At 50.4% G+C, this 18,014-nt stretch overlaps 1 protein-coding gene across 1 annotated transcript; it reads right to left on the bottom strand.

The window, feature by feature from the left end:
• Positions 1 to 1,592: 1,592 nt before the first annotated feature.
• On the bottom strand, positions 1,593 to 18,014 carry RNF122 (ring finger protein 122). Its single transcript, XM_060001111.1, has 6 exons — positions 17,619 to 18,014; positions 10,654 to 10,810; positions 5,219 to 5,264; positions 4,859 to 4,900; positions 2,917 to 2,999; positions 1,593 to 2,646 (listed from the first exon to the last, which is right to left on the bottom strand). Exons 1-6 carry the CDS (start codon positions 17,641 to 17,643, stop codon positions 2,532 to 2,534), a joined length of 468 nt encoding a protein of 155 aa, XP_059857094.1. The 5' UTR covers positions 17,644 to 18,014; the 3' UTR covers positions 1,593 to 2,531.

Below are 18,014 nucleotides of genomic sequence, written 5' to 3'. Positions count from 1 at the left end.
ACACAAGGCATTCTTACCATCGTTTTGACGTCAAGACAGTGCTATTCAAATTTGCAACACAGACATTCTGGTGCTAACATTTTACTCAGAATACGCCAACACTGATGAGTTTTCCTTGAGATGAAGGGAAGCGGTGAGGGAGGAGCTGGAAAGGTTGAGGCCCACCTGGAAACCACCTGTTTCCCACCGCATTCCCGTGATGCATCCACCAGGAGGCTGCGGCAGGAGCTAGAGGGAGGGCTCTTTGTTTTGCCTGGGAAATGCATTGCATTCCCTGCACTGAAGCAAGCAGGCCCACCTGGAGAGGAGGAACTGGTGCTCTCACTGAAGAGATCCAACCCTGCAGGGTTGGCAGCAACGAGCAGGGGGTAGAGGCTCCGAGGAGCAGCTGTTACTTCTCAGCGTGTGAAGAGGTGGCAAGAACAGGAGCACTGTGGGGCAAAGGATGCCACCAAGACAGGTAGCGACAACTTCACCAGGACTGTCAGATGCCCAAGTGGCATCTCGGGTCTGCCCTGCCATGAGCACCAACTGTGCTGACAGGCTCCATGGCTCAACTGCAGGGCTGGGAGGGCATCAGACCTAACCTGGAGGTCTGGCTTCTCTGGAAGCATCAGCATCTTTTGTATGTCTGTGACCCACCATTACATTAGACTTCGCTCAAGACCTACCAGGAAGTGGAAGGTGCGTTCCCAAACAGCATAGTTGGGGAAACACACGAGTTTGTGTTCTGTTTTACTGCAACATTGATTTTTTTTTTTTCTGTTAAAGGCAAACAATAATGCCTTCTACTTCTGAGATATTGTCTCAAATGACTTTTTTAAAAAGAAAATAAAATCTTGTAAGTATGAGGAAAAAAAAGAGATGCTGGACCATTGGCCCTGCCCTGTTCCACTGAGCGGGGGCCGACCACAGCCCAGCTGCTCCCTGCTTGTGATGGCTACGAAAATTGTTCCTGGCTCTCTCCGTCCATTTTGCAAACGCACGATCAACTCAGCACCCCTTTAAGACGTTGACAGAGCACAGTTGGAGGGCATGGGCGCCAGATCTGAGTGCAGCTGGGAGCATAAAAAGTTAACAATACTTCTAGATGTAGTACACAGGGTAGGATGAGTCAGTGATTGTCAGCTAGTGGGTGAGAAAAAAAAGTCTAATCAGGGAAAGAAATCAAGCCTCCATGGTAGCAACGTGGACCTTTCCTGTGTTAAGAGCTCAGTGGCTTGAATTACAAGGAGAATTCTATGAATGACAAGTCTTGGTAGCTGGAATGCTGTGGTACCACACATCAGCTTTCTTTCAAAATATTCTAGAAATCATGTGAACGAGCCTGGCTCGGTCAGGTCTTCAAGCATATTGATGTGAGTCCTAACCTAGCTGAACAGGTAATAATGAATACGAATGCTTCTTGTCAAGGATCAGGAAACTTTGTGCACATGTATGTCTGCTCTGAGCATGGGAAAGTGAGAAGAGGCAGTTCGAGAACCGTGTTCCCTCTGTTGGCAGAAAAGGGCCAATGGACACAAGCCACAACCACAGGCAAAAGGTTAGAGAAACTTGTTATTAAATTTAATTTGCTTTAAATACATACCTTTTTCCCACCCTCACCCACTTGGGGGAGGAACAGAAAACCCCTACCCCTTCCATTTGGGGGATTCCATGTATAAAGCCTGAGATGGTAAGGATGAAGTATAAAAATACTATTTACAAAGGGGAAGAGGGTGTCCACCGCGACCTTAATATCCAGACACCCCCATCCCCAGGCCCCCTTTTTGCTCCTTTAGAAAAAACCCCTGGGAATCCTTTTGGGTGTAGACCAAGCCCTTCCTCTGGGGCGGTGGATACTCAAACCCCAACACGGAATAGGAAGCTCTGAGATCAACCGAGGAACAGGGAACGGATAGCACCTCAGATCTCGGAGGGGCAGGGGGCTGCCCTCTACCCCTCTGTAGTCAGCAGGCCGGCCGGCCAGCCTTTGTTTCCATAGGTCCCATGTAAACATTGACTTTTCTTCTGTTCATCCCTGCTCTTCCCATTTCCTACAGAGCCTCCCTCGCTTCCACTGGAGGCACTTGGTTCCTCCATCTTTCCTTCCTTCCCTTCTAACCTTCCTCTGGAAGGAGTGGGGAGGTCACAGGTGGGGCAGAGCCCATCTCATCCCTTCTTCTAGGTCAGGGCAGCTTGTCCTCCTCAGCAGAACCCTCAAGGGGGTGTGCTCTAAGTTCTTGGCCAAATAGGAATGGATTTCTTTTCCCAGAGCAGGGACAAGGCGGGCAGATAGTCCAGTACCAGGATACAGTGGTCCTGATGGGCAAGACCATCAGAACTGAGTAGCAGGGAAGCAGGCTTCAGGAAGCAGAGAGGTGGGCAAGTCTAGTCTCACCCTGAGGCTGGAAGACCAGCCCGGCACCCCCGCCCCTCCAGGTGAGCATGCCCATCACCACCCAACAGTCTTGTTGCACTGCGGCTTCGCGGAAGGACCAGGCACCCGTGAGGCTAGAGGTCTTCTCCAGGCCTTGGTATGAAGGCAGCACTCACACCAGCTCATCCAATAAGATCCCGATGCTCTGGGTGGCCTCTGAGGGACCAGCAATGGGCTTGTTACACATGGGGCAGACACAGCGTACTTCCAGCCACTTCACCAGACACCTGCGGGCAAGAGACGACCTGTTTTTCCCTAAGAAGATACCAATCTGCTCCGGCTGTCTTTTCATGGAGCCCAGCTGCTTCTCAGGACAAGAACCTCCCTATCCTCAACCTGGTCTAACCCCTCTGGCTTGCTTGGTGTCCAGACAGGATGAAGGGCATCACCGGCAAAGGGTAGATGGGAGGGGTCGGGATTGGAGGCTCTGGAAGATGCTCCCTGCTTATTTCTTCCAAAGCCACCCCGGGACACACATATCCACTGTGGACACTTACTTGCGGTGAAAGGCGTGTTGGCATGAGAGCACGCCCAGCTCATCCTTCCCCTTGAAGTCTTCCAGACAGACTGCACAGGTCTGCTGTGGGAAGAAAGGGGCCGCGTGATAAGAGATGGGGGAGAGCCTCACTCCTCCATCCTGAATACCCAGCACCTCATCCTCCGAGAGAGAACCCACCCTAACAGGCGGTAGCCATGAACCACAGGGGACTGCTTTAGATTTAAGTCGACCCAAATAAGCTGAAATTCAACATTGAGTTCCTCAGTCACACTAGCCACATTTCAAGTGCTCAACAGCTGAGAAGTGGCAAGTGGTCCCCACACCGGATGGTCAGATAGAGAGCATTTTCTATCCTCAGATTTCCACTGGGCAGTGCCATTATAGAGGAACCTTTTTTTTTAAACTGAAGTATAGCTGAATTACAATGTTGTGTTAATTTCTGCTGTACAGCAAAGTGACTCAGTTATACATATTATGTTTTTTCATATTCTTTTCCATTATGGTTTATTATAGGATATTGAATATAATAGTTCCCTGTGCTATACAATAGGACCTCGTTGTTTATCCATTCTATATATCATAGCTTGCACCTGCTAATCCCAAGCTCCCAATCCGTCCCTCCCCTACCCCCCCTCCCCTTGGCAAGCACAGGTCTGTTCTTTGTCTGTGAATGTTTCTGTTTTGTAGATAGGTTTATTTGTGTCATATTTTAGATTCCACATATAAGTGATATCACATGGTGTTTCTCTCTCTGACTTACCTCATTTAGGAGGATAATCTCTAGGTCCACCCATGTTGCTGTAAAGAGCATTATTTCATTCTTTTTTATGGCTGAGTAGTTATGATTTTTAAGCCTTTCTAGCCTAGGACCTTTGGTGAGGCACTTATCAATAACTAAAGGAGGGGGGTCTGGTGTATGGTTTACATTCTTTTTTTTGTGATACGCGGGCCTCTCACTGTTGCGGCCTCTCCCGCTGCCGAGCACAGGCTCCGGACGCACAGGCTCAGCGGCCATGGCTCAGGGGCCCAGCCGCTCCGCGGCATGTGGGATCTTCCCGGACCAGGGCACGAACCCGTGTCCCCTGCATCGGCAGGCGGACTCTCAACCACTGCACCACCAGGGAAGCCCCGGTTTACATTCTTTAAGTCCAGCCTTACATTCCAATATATTATAACCCCTTCAATCCCAGCTGAATTACTCTTCTGGAGGAGAGCTAAAGAAACATTGGAACTTGTGGACATCATGACAGTGGACCCCAAAAAGAGGGATGAAATGAGGCCATGTCCAGGCAGAGTCTTGTGTGTAGTGAGACCTGTGATCCTCCCCACTCATACAACCACACACACGCTCTCTGTAGGAGTGTCCGTGGTTATGGAAGGAAGTCTTGGGAAATGAGTTAGGTGACCCCAAAGGCATAGGTGGGAAAGGAAGAGGAAATGGTGTAGTCCTAAATGAGTCAGAGTTGAGGGGCCCCAGGGAGTGGGTGTGATGCGGGAGGGGAGGGGAATGGAGGGAAACAGGGAAGAACCTCAGGGCTGGACACACGCATCAGATCCACAGTCACTATGACAGAGCATACACAAAGGTAACCTCTTTCAGACCAAGACCTGGGGTCTGAGCAGGGGAAAGTCACCGAAATCTGGCATGGAGGGGTCTTACCGTCCTCCCCATTAAGATTATGCCTAGTGGGCTTCCTGGGGCCGTCGGTCACACCATGTATCCAAACCCTTTTGTGATCCTTTTGTTTTCTGCCTGCGCTGGTTCAGTTCCAGACATAACGGATTCTGCATATTGATCACCTCCTGGGATGAGTTTTATTTGGCCCAAGGAAATAGGAAGGCAGGGACTAAAAGGGTTCCTGAAAAGGTCAGGCTGAGATTGCTGGAGAAGGTGTGCCTTACCCGCCGGGCACTCCCGCAACCTGTCCCAATGCACTCACCCCATATAACTGTAACTTCTTGGCATCACCTTTAAGCACCACCTGGGGAAAAAAGTGGAGGCCTGGTATCAGAAGCAACCAAACACAGGGGCCAGGTGGTACCAGCCGCCAAGGAAGGGAGGGAGTCTTTGGCCCCACACAGGAGTGCCCCCGTGACCCTCCCGTGAAGGAGGAGGGCTTTGGGCCCTGCCTGGGCCCAGCCAGACTTGAGGACGGGGAAAGGAGTTAGCCTCAGAGGGGGCCAGGGGTGAGGCCAAGGGGGAGGCCAGGCCAGCTTAAACCTGCTCTCTCCCCACACCCCCTCCCCAAGCAGGGCTAATAGTGAATGAGGTCTCAGGGCAACACGTAGACTTTATTTACCTCTTTATATCCGTATCGTTCGCTCTGTGCCTGGTTCCGGAGTTTGCTGGGGAAGCAAGAAAGAGGGGAGAGAAGAGATCATTATGTCTTTGCACAAACAGCCATTCAGAGCAGGAGAGGCCGGCTGGCTGCCTGGGGCATCCTTCTGGGGGTGGGGAGGTGTGCTTCCCATAGACACATGGAGTATGCACGGGACCCTCTGCAGGTCACCAGAGTGGGTTACGGACTCGAGACTCTTACTCAGGTTCAACTGCCTCAAAACTCACTGCCAGCTCCCCCAGATTGGGGGCGTCTCTGCAGAGCGCTCTAATCCTGAGTTGGCCAAAAAGTTCGTTCGGGTTTTCCCATATGACGCGATGGCAGACCCGAACGAACTTTTTGGCCAACCCATAGTTCATCCACCCTCCCTGCTGTCTCTGGTAGGTCACTTCCTTCAGGCTCCCCAAATATACAGGTCAACCATCTGCTCGCTGACTGTATGGAAGTAAGATTTTTTTTTTTTTTTTTGGCCGTGCCACACAGCTTGCAGGATCTCAGTTCCCTGACCAGGGGCTGAACCCACGCCCTCGGCAGTGAAAGCACGGCGTCCTAATCACTGGACCACGAGGGAATTCCCAGAAGTTAGATATTCTTAAGAGGGACATTTGCACCAAGCCAGGGGAGCAGGATAAAGTCTGTTGAGCCTGGGGAATTTTCCACTCAGAGAACACAAGTATTCTGGAACCAGAGCACACGCCTGCCCCACTTCACAGCGCCAGGCCAACACAGGCAATTCCTTCTTTGTTTTCCTCTTTTTGTTTCAAGCTGGTGGCCCGCATACAACTGGACTCTCAATGGCCAAAACACAATGGCCAGAACACGCCGTTACTAATGGCAGGGGCATAATTGTGATGGAGGATTTGCAAAGCCTGATGTCTGCACCAATTCCAAACAACTTCCAGAGGGAGAGACGTCCCTTTTTGCAGATGAGGAACACGGCGTCCAAAGAAGTTAAGTAACTTGCCCAAATGCCAGAGCTGGCTGGCAGCAGAGTCTGGATTTGAATCAAAGTCGATCTGATGACAGAGGCCGAGCTCTCCAACACACACTGTGGCCTGCTTCACCAATTAGGTGGCACATACCATGGTCCTGAGAATATGAGATGGTTTTGGGAAACGCCCTTTCATCAACAAGCCTCCGACTCTGAATGGCTTCCTATGCAGATGGCTAGGACCATGATCACACATTGATGATAATTATTATTTTCTTTTTCTGTTTTATTTTCAGTGAGGGAAACCTTCTGAATTACGCAGGGAGCTCTATGTCCTCCTGTACTTGGGGCTTTCTCTCCCACGGCTCATTTCTACCAAAGAGCTGTGTTACTGGAAGGAAACCTGAGAAAACCACCAGGTTAGGTAGGATAGAGGTGGCAAACCACGGCCTCCTGAGAGCCAAATCCAGCTGACTGCTTGTTTCATAGGGCCTAGAAGCTAAGAACGGTACTTATTCTTAAATGGCCGAAAGCGGGAATCAAAAGAATATTTCATGCCATGTTAAAATTATATGAAACTCAAGTTCAATGCCTATAAAATTTTACTGGGGCAGAGCCACGTTATATTGGGTTGGCCCAAAAGTTCATTCGGGGGTTTCCACAACATCTTATGGAAAAACCTGAACGACCTTTTTTTGGCCAACCCAATAGCTTAGGTACCATCTATGGCTGCTTCCACACAGCAGGGCTGGGTGGTTCAGACAGAGATCATATGACCCGCAAAACCTATAATATCTGGCCTTTTGCAGAAGAAGATTGCTGGCCTGAGTTAGAGGCAGGGAATCTCCAATCACGAGCCACAGTCGAAGGGAGCGAGGTCAGATGCCCCAAGAGCAACACCGAGATGCTGGAACCAGAGCGGAGGGGGGTGCAGAAGGTCTGGAAGAGCCGTATCTGATGCACAGCCAGGGGACAGGTTAAGATCGGGCTGCCGCCACCTCCATGGCTCCTAACAGGAGCTCAGGGGACAGGTGGGGCAGGTGTTCCCCTGCCTTGGTCTGAGGGTGGCATCGGACAGTTTCTGGTCATTGGAGGGTTGGGCTAAGGGCCTAAACAAGGCTTGCACCGTTCCACCCTTCCCTTTTTTTTTTTTTTTTTTTTGCACGGGCCTCTCCCGTTGCGGAGCACAGGCTCCAGACGCGCAGGCCCAGCCGCTCCACGGCACGTGGGATCCTCCCAGACCGGGGCACGAACCCACGTCCCCTGCATCGGCAGGTGGACTCTCAACCACTGCGCCACCAGGGAAGCCCCCACCCTTACCTTTGTACTACTTTCATATATACACTGTGTCCCCACTTCCAAATGAGAGGGGCGGGGAAGGATGTGCCCAAAGCTTAAATGATCAAGTGCGACCTGCCTGATATTGGGTTAATCTGGGGAAGAAAGAAAGTGATCTCATCGCCGGGGTGCGCACAGCCGCCTTCTGAGGGAGACGCAGCTGCTCTGTTAGCAGGTATGCACAGAGTAAATAAGGAAGTGGTGAGGAGTTGTTGCTTCCTGACTCAGAACGAGGGGTTGTCCATCTCTTAAGCCTCACCCGCCTCGCCTGCAACATGGCTACACTTACAGAGTACGTGCAGGGCCTTTCTGCTTGCTGTGTCATAGGGTGCCTGGGGTGCCCTCCTTCTCCACCCTCCGCCCTTCCATCTGCCGAGCTCCCTTTAATGGTCTCACCTGAGGATCCTCCAAAAGCCTGACTCTTAGAGCCGAAGACTATCTCTCGGAACAGTCAAGCGCTTCAGAGCCGCATTCTATATTCACTCTGCATGTAGATTTCCATGTCAGGAAGGTATAGATTGTGATGAAATGGGGCCAAAAGGGTTGCAAGGGAAACAAAGCAAAAAGCAGAGATCCTGGGCCATCCCAGCAGGGGATCGAGTGCCAACAACTCTGGACAGGTGGCCTTCTCAGCTGTTGGGTGAGCAAAGCAACTAAAAATACCCTGAATTCAATGAGACCAATTCTAGCCGCTGCCAGTGGGCTCTCCCCAGCTTTTCCCCTTTTGCAACAAACAATGCAGCCAGGTCCCAAAAATAATGGTTCCTTTCCTGCCCAGTTGTACTTCACGGGCCCCTCCATCCTGTGCAGGGCAGAGATCAGCTCCTGCGGTCGGGGGATGGGAGGCAGGGAGACAGAGAGAGGGGGAGCAGAGGCTGGCCTTGGCCGATGAGCTCACCAGGTCAGGAGGGGGGTCACGGGCCTATTTTGGCTGAGGAGGAAACCGAGAAGCAGGGAGAGGAAGTGGCTTCTGTGCTTGTGTGTCTTTCTATATATAGACACTCCCAGGCTGCCACATGCCAGCAAGCCAGGGACAAACTGGCTTCGGGCAGACTGCAGGACAGAGGGCAGGGTGGCAAAGGGGCAGATTACTGCAGGAGGAACAGGTGGCGCCGAGCAGCCCCGCAGTGGGGAAAGCTTCTGGTATCATGTGGTTGCAGCTCTGTTCTTTCACTCCAGCCAAACAAAAAATAAATCAGCCATACCCAGAGCTCCCAGCCCGTCCTTCTGCAGGACCACAATCTCTAGCTGCAAGGCGGTGGCCATGGATGCCACAGCTGTTCCCATTCAAGGAAGAGGAATCCGAGAAGACCAACATCTAGAATCTGAAAGACTCTCCCTAACTGTCATCAGACTAGCTCACCTCTCCATCTTCCTGGATATAGGACCGTCGGCAGATCTGTTACTGTCTGAGCATATGCATTTCCTCATTTATGAAGCAGAAGCAGGCTGATACCGAAACTGGAGGCAAGTTCTGAGAACTAAGTAAGCTAAATGTTTTACAAAATGCTGACCATGATGCCTGGCACACAGAAGGTACCTAGTAGAGAGTAGCTAAAACCCTAAGATCACACCTATCAGTGGCAGCATTGGGAAATGAAGCCCGGTCACCCACATACTGGCTCAGAGTAATTTTGTAGATTTTCTTCTCTTGACCACGTTTGCAGCCTGGCATGGGTGTGCCTCTGTGTGTGTGTGTGTGTGCAGGGGCCAAACAGAGTTGGTTTTACAGCCTCCTGCCAGCGTCACACAAAAATCTTTGCTATGTCTCCATCTTCCGTCTCTGGGGAGTTGTATAAATTGCTTCATATGGGGAGAGCGCAGTGGTTGGTGGTCAGGAAGACGGAAGAGTTTGCAGAAGAAAACTCAGGCTTGGGGAAAGGGGAGGGGTGGTGAGATATGGGAAATCTACCCTCACTTACTAATAAGATGCAAATTTTAGACTCTACCTCTTCTGCAAAGACTTGTAAGTGGAAAATTCCAGTCCCGGGGACTTTTTAAAGTCCTGAAAAAGAAGGAGCCCAAGGTACGGATGGGGAGCACAAGAGAGCAGGGCCTACGGGTACCTCCCCTTCTTAAGAGGGGAGGCTGCCCTTGCCAGCCCTAGGAATCCGGACAAGTATCTACTTTCCCCCAACCTCCTGCCAGGTGAAGCACTCAAACCCACTGGGACATCTCAGCGGGGAACAGGAACTCCTTTTTCCTTCATCTTAATTTAATCTTCTTAGGTGATTTGATCAGACACCAGCCTAGACCCCAGCTGACATCCGTCTACCCAGGCGTTGGGTGATCACGTGTTTGTGTGTGGGGGGTTGTGTGGCTTGGTTATCACAATGGCTCTCAGGACCATTAGCACATTCTAATGGTCAGGGGTGTCCAGTGTTCCCCAAAGCACAAGACAGTCCCATACAATGAGGAATTGTTAATATCAACAGGGCACCCTAGTCAGAAACACTACTGTATTTTCCACTCTGAATACCAGGCATGCCCCACATTTTTTTTTTCTTTTTTTTCCCTGCCCCACATTTTTTGATAGAAAACAGCCACGAGTTCCCTTGTCTGCAAGTGAAGAAAACAGTTCCTGGAGCTTGGCTAGCACGGCCACGCTCAAGAAGGGATGGTTTTCGGTTTTTTCTCTCTCAAACATAAGAGCTTACGAGGCAGAACAAATAAGCGGCTCTGCAGACACCAGCTTGCTAATATTAGCATCTGGAGGGATGACAGCAGGACTTCCCAGGAGGGCAGAGGATCATGACATTGGTGTAATGATGCCTCCCGTCCCTGGCCATCCAGAGAGTGTGAATGGGCGGAGAGAGACAGCTAGGGACCACTGATGATATTACCTGGACGGTCATTCTAGGCAACCTGAGAATAACTGGCCAAAGGGTGGGAATGCAGCCCGACCCATGCTGACCTTATCGGCTCTCCGACAACTTGACAGGCTGACGTAAATAGAAACACCAGGCCTCAGGGGCCCAGCCAAGGGCAGGACCAAGGCCTGTCCTCAAAGCAGCGGCCCCGGCTGGAGGCTGGTGACTCTGCGACTGGAGCCTCACTCAGCTCACCCGACCCACGGCCGCCGCCTCCTAGACTCCCCCAAGCCCAGGTCAGCCAGCAAGCCGCCCACCTGATGAAATAGCAGCAGAAGATGAGGCTGAGCATGAAGACGAAGATGCCTGTGCCGAAGATGACCATGTAGATGTTGAGGGGAAGGTCCTGGAAACTGATGGGTGGCATCGAGCAGGACTTGTTGGTGCTCACCAGTCCCAGGCCGCAGAAACACCCTGCAAAGAACAGGGAGGGAAAGTATTACGACAGTGGGAAATTTACCACTGGGGCCACTCTGTGTGAGCAAGGATGCAGGGAGAAACGGCAAACCTCTGACTCGGGGGTTTACTTTTTTTTTTAATTGGAGTATAGCTGATTTACAATGTTGTGTTAGTTGCTGGTGTACAGCAAAGTGATTCAGTTAGACATATATATATATACTTTTTCATATTCTTTTCTGTGATGGTTTATTACAGAATATTGAATATAGTTCCCTGTGCTATACAGTAGGTGCTTGTTGTTTATCTATTTTATATACAGTAGTTTGTATCTGTTAATCCCAAACTCCTAATTTACCCTTCCCTGATTCCCTCTCCCCTTTGGTAACCATAAGTTTGTTTTCTATGTCTGTGAGTCTGTTTCTGTTTTGTAAATAAGTTCACTTGTATCATATTTTAGATTCCACATACAGGTGATATCATAGGATATTTGTCTTTCTCTGACTTACTTCACTTAGTATGATCATCTCTAGGTCCATCCATGTTGCCGCAAATAGTGTTATTTCATTCTTTTTTATGGCTGAGTGATATCCATTATGTATATATACCACATCTTGATATCCATTCATCTGTGGATGGACACTTGGGTTGCTTCCATGCCTTGACTATTGTAAGCACTGCTGCTATGAACATTAGGGTGCATGTATCTTTTCGAATTAGAGTTTTCTCCAGATATATGTCCAGGAGTGGGATTGCTGGATCATATAGCTATTTTTAGTTTTTTAAGGAACCTCCATACTGTTTTCCGTAGTGGCTGCACCAATTTACATTCCAGGGGCTAATATCTGTACCCTAGTTCCAACACTTACTAGCTACATGATCTTGGGTAAATTATTTAACCAATCTACGAAATGGGATCATACACACAGTACTTAAACCAGCATCCCCATCTAGGGGATCAAGGATTCAGGCAATGGGCGGAAAATGGAAAACTCATTTCCATCAGGGAGAAGCCTATACAGTGCAGTAGGAAAATGAAGAGCCTTAGGTGAGGAAAGGTACACTTGGGCTCCAATCCCACCTCTCCCTAGCTATGTGACCTTTAGGAAATTAAATTAACCTCGCTAAGCTCCACTTTGTCACAGGAAAACAAGCAATGTGCAGAGAGTACCGAAAACGATGGTGTAAGAAATGCGCTTTGTAAATTGCAAAGTGCAGTTGCAAAGGTCATTTGTCATTATTAAGCTACGGGCTCCAGAAGCCAAACTGCACCAGGGCCAGAATAGAAATTGCTCACTCTGAGGCTGGGCCAGCATTCCAGAAGGGCGCGGGGGGTGAGGGCAGGGAGCTACAGCTAACTTTTACTGGCCACCTTCCCCCTTTCTACTCAAAGCCTTGCCATGCAGTCCCCTAATGGCAGTGGCATCCCCAGAGCTCATCAGAAATGCAGACTCTCGGGCCCACCCCCACTGAAATGAATCAGAATCTATTAGTTTAACAAGGTTCTTTCAGCTTGGGAAGCACTGGTGGCCACTGGATGCTTCCCTTTCTCACATGACTCAGGCCTAAATCCTGATTGGTCCAAAGGTGGTAATCACCTTGCCCTTGCCAGGGGTTTGGTTTTGGTGTAGGTATGTGACAGAGTTCTGGCTGAAGAAACAAAGAGCAGATCTGTTGGAAAAGACAAGATATTCTTTTTTTTTTTTGGCGGGGATGGGGCGGGGCAGGTCACATCTCCCCAAAACACCTGGAAGGGTGGCAGCCAAGTTATAGCTGGAAAGAGAGAAGTTCAATATCAAGCTGGTGGCAGAGAGGACAAGGAAAGAAGAAAGATGTTGTCGGTTGAGTTGCTGGATCAAGCAATCCTAGAGCCACTATCTTGGGACTACTGGTTCTGAGAATTAGTAAATTTTCTATCATGTTTATAAAGAAAAATAAAAGATAGGATTTAACCACAAGCCAGTTGAGTGTTTTTTCCTGTTTGCAGGCAAAAACTATCAATGATGTGAAAGGTAAGCCTCAAACTCTTGGATTTCAGAAAGTGCTGGGACAAGAAGCCTAGACTTTACCATACACCTGCTATCACCCAAGCACATTCTCAAGCTATAACTTAACCTTCGTAATAAGGCCACTGTGAAATGTTACTCCCCACCCCGCCACGGGGAAAAAAGACTCAATCATCATTAAACAATGTGTGTACAGTCAAACAGCTAAGAAAGCCTGGCTTCAAAGCCCTCTGGGGAATCCCCTGGTGGTTCAGTGGTTAGGACTCCATGCTTTCACTGCCGAGGGCACGGGTTCAGTACCTCGTCAAGGAATTGAGATCCTGCGAGGTGTGCGGGGGTGGGTGAACCTCTAGACTCAAGCCCTCAATGTGGGTTTTAAGTACTTTCCTGACGTCGTGGTTAGGAGACAGATCACCATTAATACACTTTGGAATCCTACACCGTAATTAGCGAAGCAACCCCAACTCAGCAGAAAAGACTGGCTTGAAAGACTGGAGTCATCTTTGACCTCATACATCTCAGCCCTCTTCATCCCCGAGATCAATCTAGTGATCGATATAATGAACCTCCCCCTCCAAACCTCTTTCAGATTGGGTGCCAACTGTACTGCCAAGTCTCTATTCCAGACAGACTTTGGAGCCCAATTCTACTCCAAGTGCCTATTAATTGATGTCTAGTCCCTCCTCTAATTTAGCCCACATGTCTGACATTTCCTTCCACTTGGTTTCTAGCATGTATTTCCCAAACTCATGACTGGCTTCAAGTCCTCCTAAACACGTGTGCGTTGGGTCCCCTCTTTACCTCCCCGACTCAGTATCCTCCAGCATCACCCCAGGTGGGCCAGCCTCCTCTCTAATTCTTGCCCATCTCTATCTTCACCTGCCTCCACACCTTCGTTCACGAAGCTCTCTCTGCCTGAAACTCCCTCTCCTTCCTCAAAGTCCCCCAAACCCGGTCTTTGTGATATTCCAGGGACTCCCCACCCCGAAATCTATAGTGCCCACAGCCTGTATCACGTGTTCCAGCTCTGGCACACTCCGTAACCATCTTATGTTGCCCCACTGTTCCTAGAATCAACTTCATTTAACTCGAACAGGCATTAAGCAGTGATTATATGACAAGTACCACAACAGACACTGAAGATAAAAAAGCAAAGAAGAAAGACAAGATGATTTTATCATCTAGGGAAGAAGACAGACACAAAGGTTTTCATCATACAAAGTGAGGCCCGTGGTAGAGGTGTGATTATACACAATCCTGAGATCAGAGATGAGGGATTCTAACAAGCCTGAGTGCTGCTAGGTCTGAGGACAGCAAAGTGCACCTCTGTACATTCTCCAGTGCCTACCCTCGTGCTTGGCGTGTTTTCAATAACTGGTTAACAGATAAATAACTCCTGATTTTTCTCAAGACGATCTGGTCATCTTGGCAAAAGCTCCCACTTCAAAGTAAGAGACTGAAGTTTGGGAGAATTGCCCAGAAACTGCCCTCAGCTAACAGATGACCAGTCAACCAACAAGTACTGCTGCTGGCTTGATCTATACACCGACCTAGGCACTGTGGGGAGACAAAAAGTAAAAGTAGTTCTTATCCTGAAAAGACTTTTTGGTTAAAGATGGAAAAAAATTAATGAGCTACTAAACTGTGTTCAGCCTTTGCTTCTGAGCCTCCAGCTTGGGTTAGAAAGTTTTCACCACTCCTTCACCCTCCACTTAAATATTTGATCTCTGTGGGCCAAAAGAGATCAATTTTCCATGAAGACATCATGGTGGACTGGCCAGGGAGGGACAGTTTTCTGTCTACTCTGGAAAGGGGCCTTTCGGCTTCTCTTCCATGGAACTCTGTCCTCAATGCCAAGAGGCCTTCTTCCCCACCAGGCACATCTCCCTAACCCTGTCTCATCAATTGTTGATGCCGTAAGAGGGTCTAACCCTCAACCTGCCTTTGCTCTCCACGAGCTGGATCCCGGCATCTTTAGGGTCCCAAAGAACCTCACTGGGTTCCCTGTTCTGGGAACTTGCACAGCAAGGGCCATAGCGAATGCAGAGGGTTTACATGTATTCACTCTGGAGGCACTATGGCCTCAGCACTTTATCAGTTTATCTTGACCATGTTATCTTGCTGAGAGAAGCTTCCCCTGGGGCTCCAGGATTGAGTCAGTGAGTTTGGGACTTTCTGTGATAAAGAAGTATGGGGGAGGGCTTCCCTGGTGGCGCAGTGGTTGGGAGTCCGCCTGCCGATGCAGGGGACACGGGTTCGTGCCCTGGTCTGGGAAGATCCCACATGCCGCGGAGCAGCTGGGCCCGTGAGCCATGGCCGCTGAGCCTGCGCGTCTGGAGCCTGTGCTCCACAATGGGAGAGGCCACGACGGTGAGAGGCCCACGTACCGCAAAAAAAAAAAAAAAAAAAAAGAAGTATGGGGGAGAAGAGCTTCATAGCTGAGAAGAGATGGTCCATTTGCTTGCATTCTGAATAAAAAGAAGTGAGAAAAGTATACCTTGGGCTAAAACCTGACAGTGGAGTAGTTTTTCCTCTAAACTTATAAGGACAGAATACCAACCCCAGGAAAGAGGAGCTTTAGATATTTTTCACAAAAGTGTGCGGAGAAGGATTGCTTCTTCACTGGAGTCAGAAAAGCCATCTCTCTGTCACTTTAAGAAGTGACAAGAGGGACTTCCCTGGTGGCGTAGTGGTTAAGAATCCACCTGCCAGTGCAGGGGACACGGGTTTGAGCCCTGCTCCTGGAAGATCCCACATGTCGCAGAGCAACTAAGCCCATGCGCCACAACTACTGAGCCTGCGCTCTAGAGCCTGTGAGCCACAACTACTGAGCCTGCACTGTAGAGCCCGCGAGCTTAGAGCCCGTGCTCTGCAACAAAGAGAAGCCATCGCAATGAGAAGCCATCGCAATGAGAAGCCATCGCAATGAGAAGCCCGGGCACCACAACTAGAGAAAGCCTGCACGCAGCAACGAAGAACCAATGCAGCCAAAAATAAATTTTTAAAATTTTTAAAAATTAAAAAAAAAACAAAGAAATGACAAGAACAGGGAACTATATTCAGTATCCTGTGATAAACCGTAATGGCAAAGAATATAAAAAAAAAATGTCTATATGTGTAATAACTGAGTCACTTTGCTGTACAGCAGAGGTGGACACAACATTGTAAATCAGCTACACTTCAGTAAACAAAAAAAATTGAAAAAAAAGAAGTGAAAAGAAACACAACACTGTAAATCAACTATACTTCAATAAAAATCAAATAAATTTAAAAAAAAAGAAGTGAAAAGATAAAGCAGCAAGTCCTCTGCTGGTCTAAACCCTCACAGGAAAGGGGGCTGCCCAGAAGAAAGGCTAGTGTTAGTGACGGCCACCTTGGTTCTTCTCCTGAAGTCTGTTCCATTGTTTCCCCCGACCTATGAAAGCCTTGACATCAGAATGTTTCGTATCTGAGCAGCGGGCCGGGAGCTGGAGTGACGTCAAGAGAAGGGCTGGCCAAGAAAGACCAGTGGATCTGGGAAACGCTTCTCCTTCCCAGCCAACAGGAATCTTTCCCAGATGCTGGGATGCACCGTCCTTCCTCACCCCACCCCCTCGTCCCCACTGAGGCAATGCTGCCTATCACACACACAGCTGGGTTCATTTTCAGGAAATTAGATCCTACCAGCAAGAGGAAGAGGGGGATGGGGGCCCCCTTATACACATGCTGCCCAAACCCTGCCTTAAAACAAAAGCCTCTTGAAATAATTAATGCAAGATCTGGCAAGAGTCTGCTCTCAATAATGGATTCCCACCCCCCTAACTAGCCAGCCTACCCTACTGAGAGATAAAGCCAGCTGCTTGGGTCCCCCCGGTCCCCTTCCCCCTTTCACCAGAAGTGCCTCCGCCGCGCTCCCCCGTTTCACCAGAAACTCTCCAAGCTTTAGAACAACGCAGTCAAGATCCTAGGGCCACTGGAGGGTATTAGGAGCCGAAGTTTTGAACTGACCCGCCCAGAAGGGTCAGGTAGCCTGGAAGAGGAACCAGACCCAAGCCCAACCTCTATGCATCACCTGAACCGCTAAAAGCCTCAGGTGGGATGAATTTAGCATCACCCAGGCCGGGGTGGGAGGGGTGGTCGGGTCTGGAGGCGCGGCCACCGCCGAGGCACAGGAGCTAGTCTGGCCTTGAGGCCCGTGAGCACAGCTCTCCAGGCAAGCCCTGCTCTCAAGGGTAGCCGGGCGCCGAAAACTCTGCAAGGCTTTATCAATCCAATAAAGCCACGCTCATTAGTCCGGCGTCTTCCACCGTCACAAAGCCCCCTCCGCCGCCGGTGCGAAGCCAACAAAGGCGCAGAGGAAGCCGCCCCGGCGCGCCACCCCGCACGCCGCACTGTATACATATTTAAAATAGCCTGAAAAGTTTCAGGCCAGGAACTTGAGCTCCCTCTAGGAGATCCGAGCCCGAGCGCGGATTTAATTCTCCGACAACCACAACAAAGAACAGGGTTTGAGCGCACAAAGCCAAGGGAAGGGGGTAGGAGAGCGAAGCCGCCACACAAAGGCCGGGAACCCCTCGGCTCCCACGCCCCCCCCCCCGCCCGCCCGCCCGCCGCCCGCTCAAGAGATCCTTCCCAGCCCTGGAGTTAAACCTGAATATTTTCCCCCCAAATTCCGCGGTGTGCAGAGCAGAGTCGGGCGCCAGGACGCCTCCCCGCCGGTCCCGTTTCAGGAAAAACTTGGCTCAAGAGGGAGAACGAGCCCTCGGATCTGAAGCCTGGCGCCCCGCTCTCCGCGTCTCCGGCCGGCTCCGCGTCCCTCGCCTTCCCGGCCCGGGACTCACCGTTACACCACTGGAATGGGTGCATCAATGAACTCTCGGCTGGCTTCCTCAGGCGAACGAACGCAGGCGGCGGGTCTGGCAGGCGGGGTGGGCGCGCCGGCTGGCGGGGTCGCAGGAGGGGCGGATGAGGTGCGCGGTAGCCGCCTTCCTCTGCAAGTCGAACTCCCTCCGCAGCGGGGGGCTTCGGCGAGGTGGGTTTTAGAGCAACAAAGAAGAAAGAAGAGAAAACAAACAGAAGGGCCCCCGGATCAAAGCACCGCGGAGGAAAAGCAGGAAGGGCCCCGGGGCTGGTGAGGGGCGGGGAGCTGCGGGGCGCCGCAGGGCCGGGTGGAGGCGCCCGGTGGGCAGAGGAGGGAAAAGCCTTAGCCCGAGGCGCGATCCAGTTGCCTGGGCGCA

Source organism: Delphinus delphis, chromosome 21, assembly GCF_949987515.2.
Source record: "Delphinus delphis chromosome 21, mDelDel1.2, whole genome shotgun sequence".
Taxonomy (NCBI): domain Eukaryota; kingdom Metazoa; phylum Chordata; class Mammalia; order Artiodactyla; family Delphinidae; genus Delphinus; species Delphinus delphis.
This window is presented reverse-complemented; position numbering and strand designations above follow the sequence as displayed.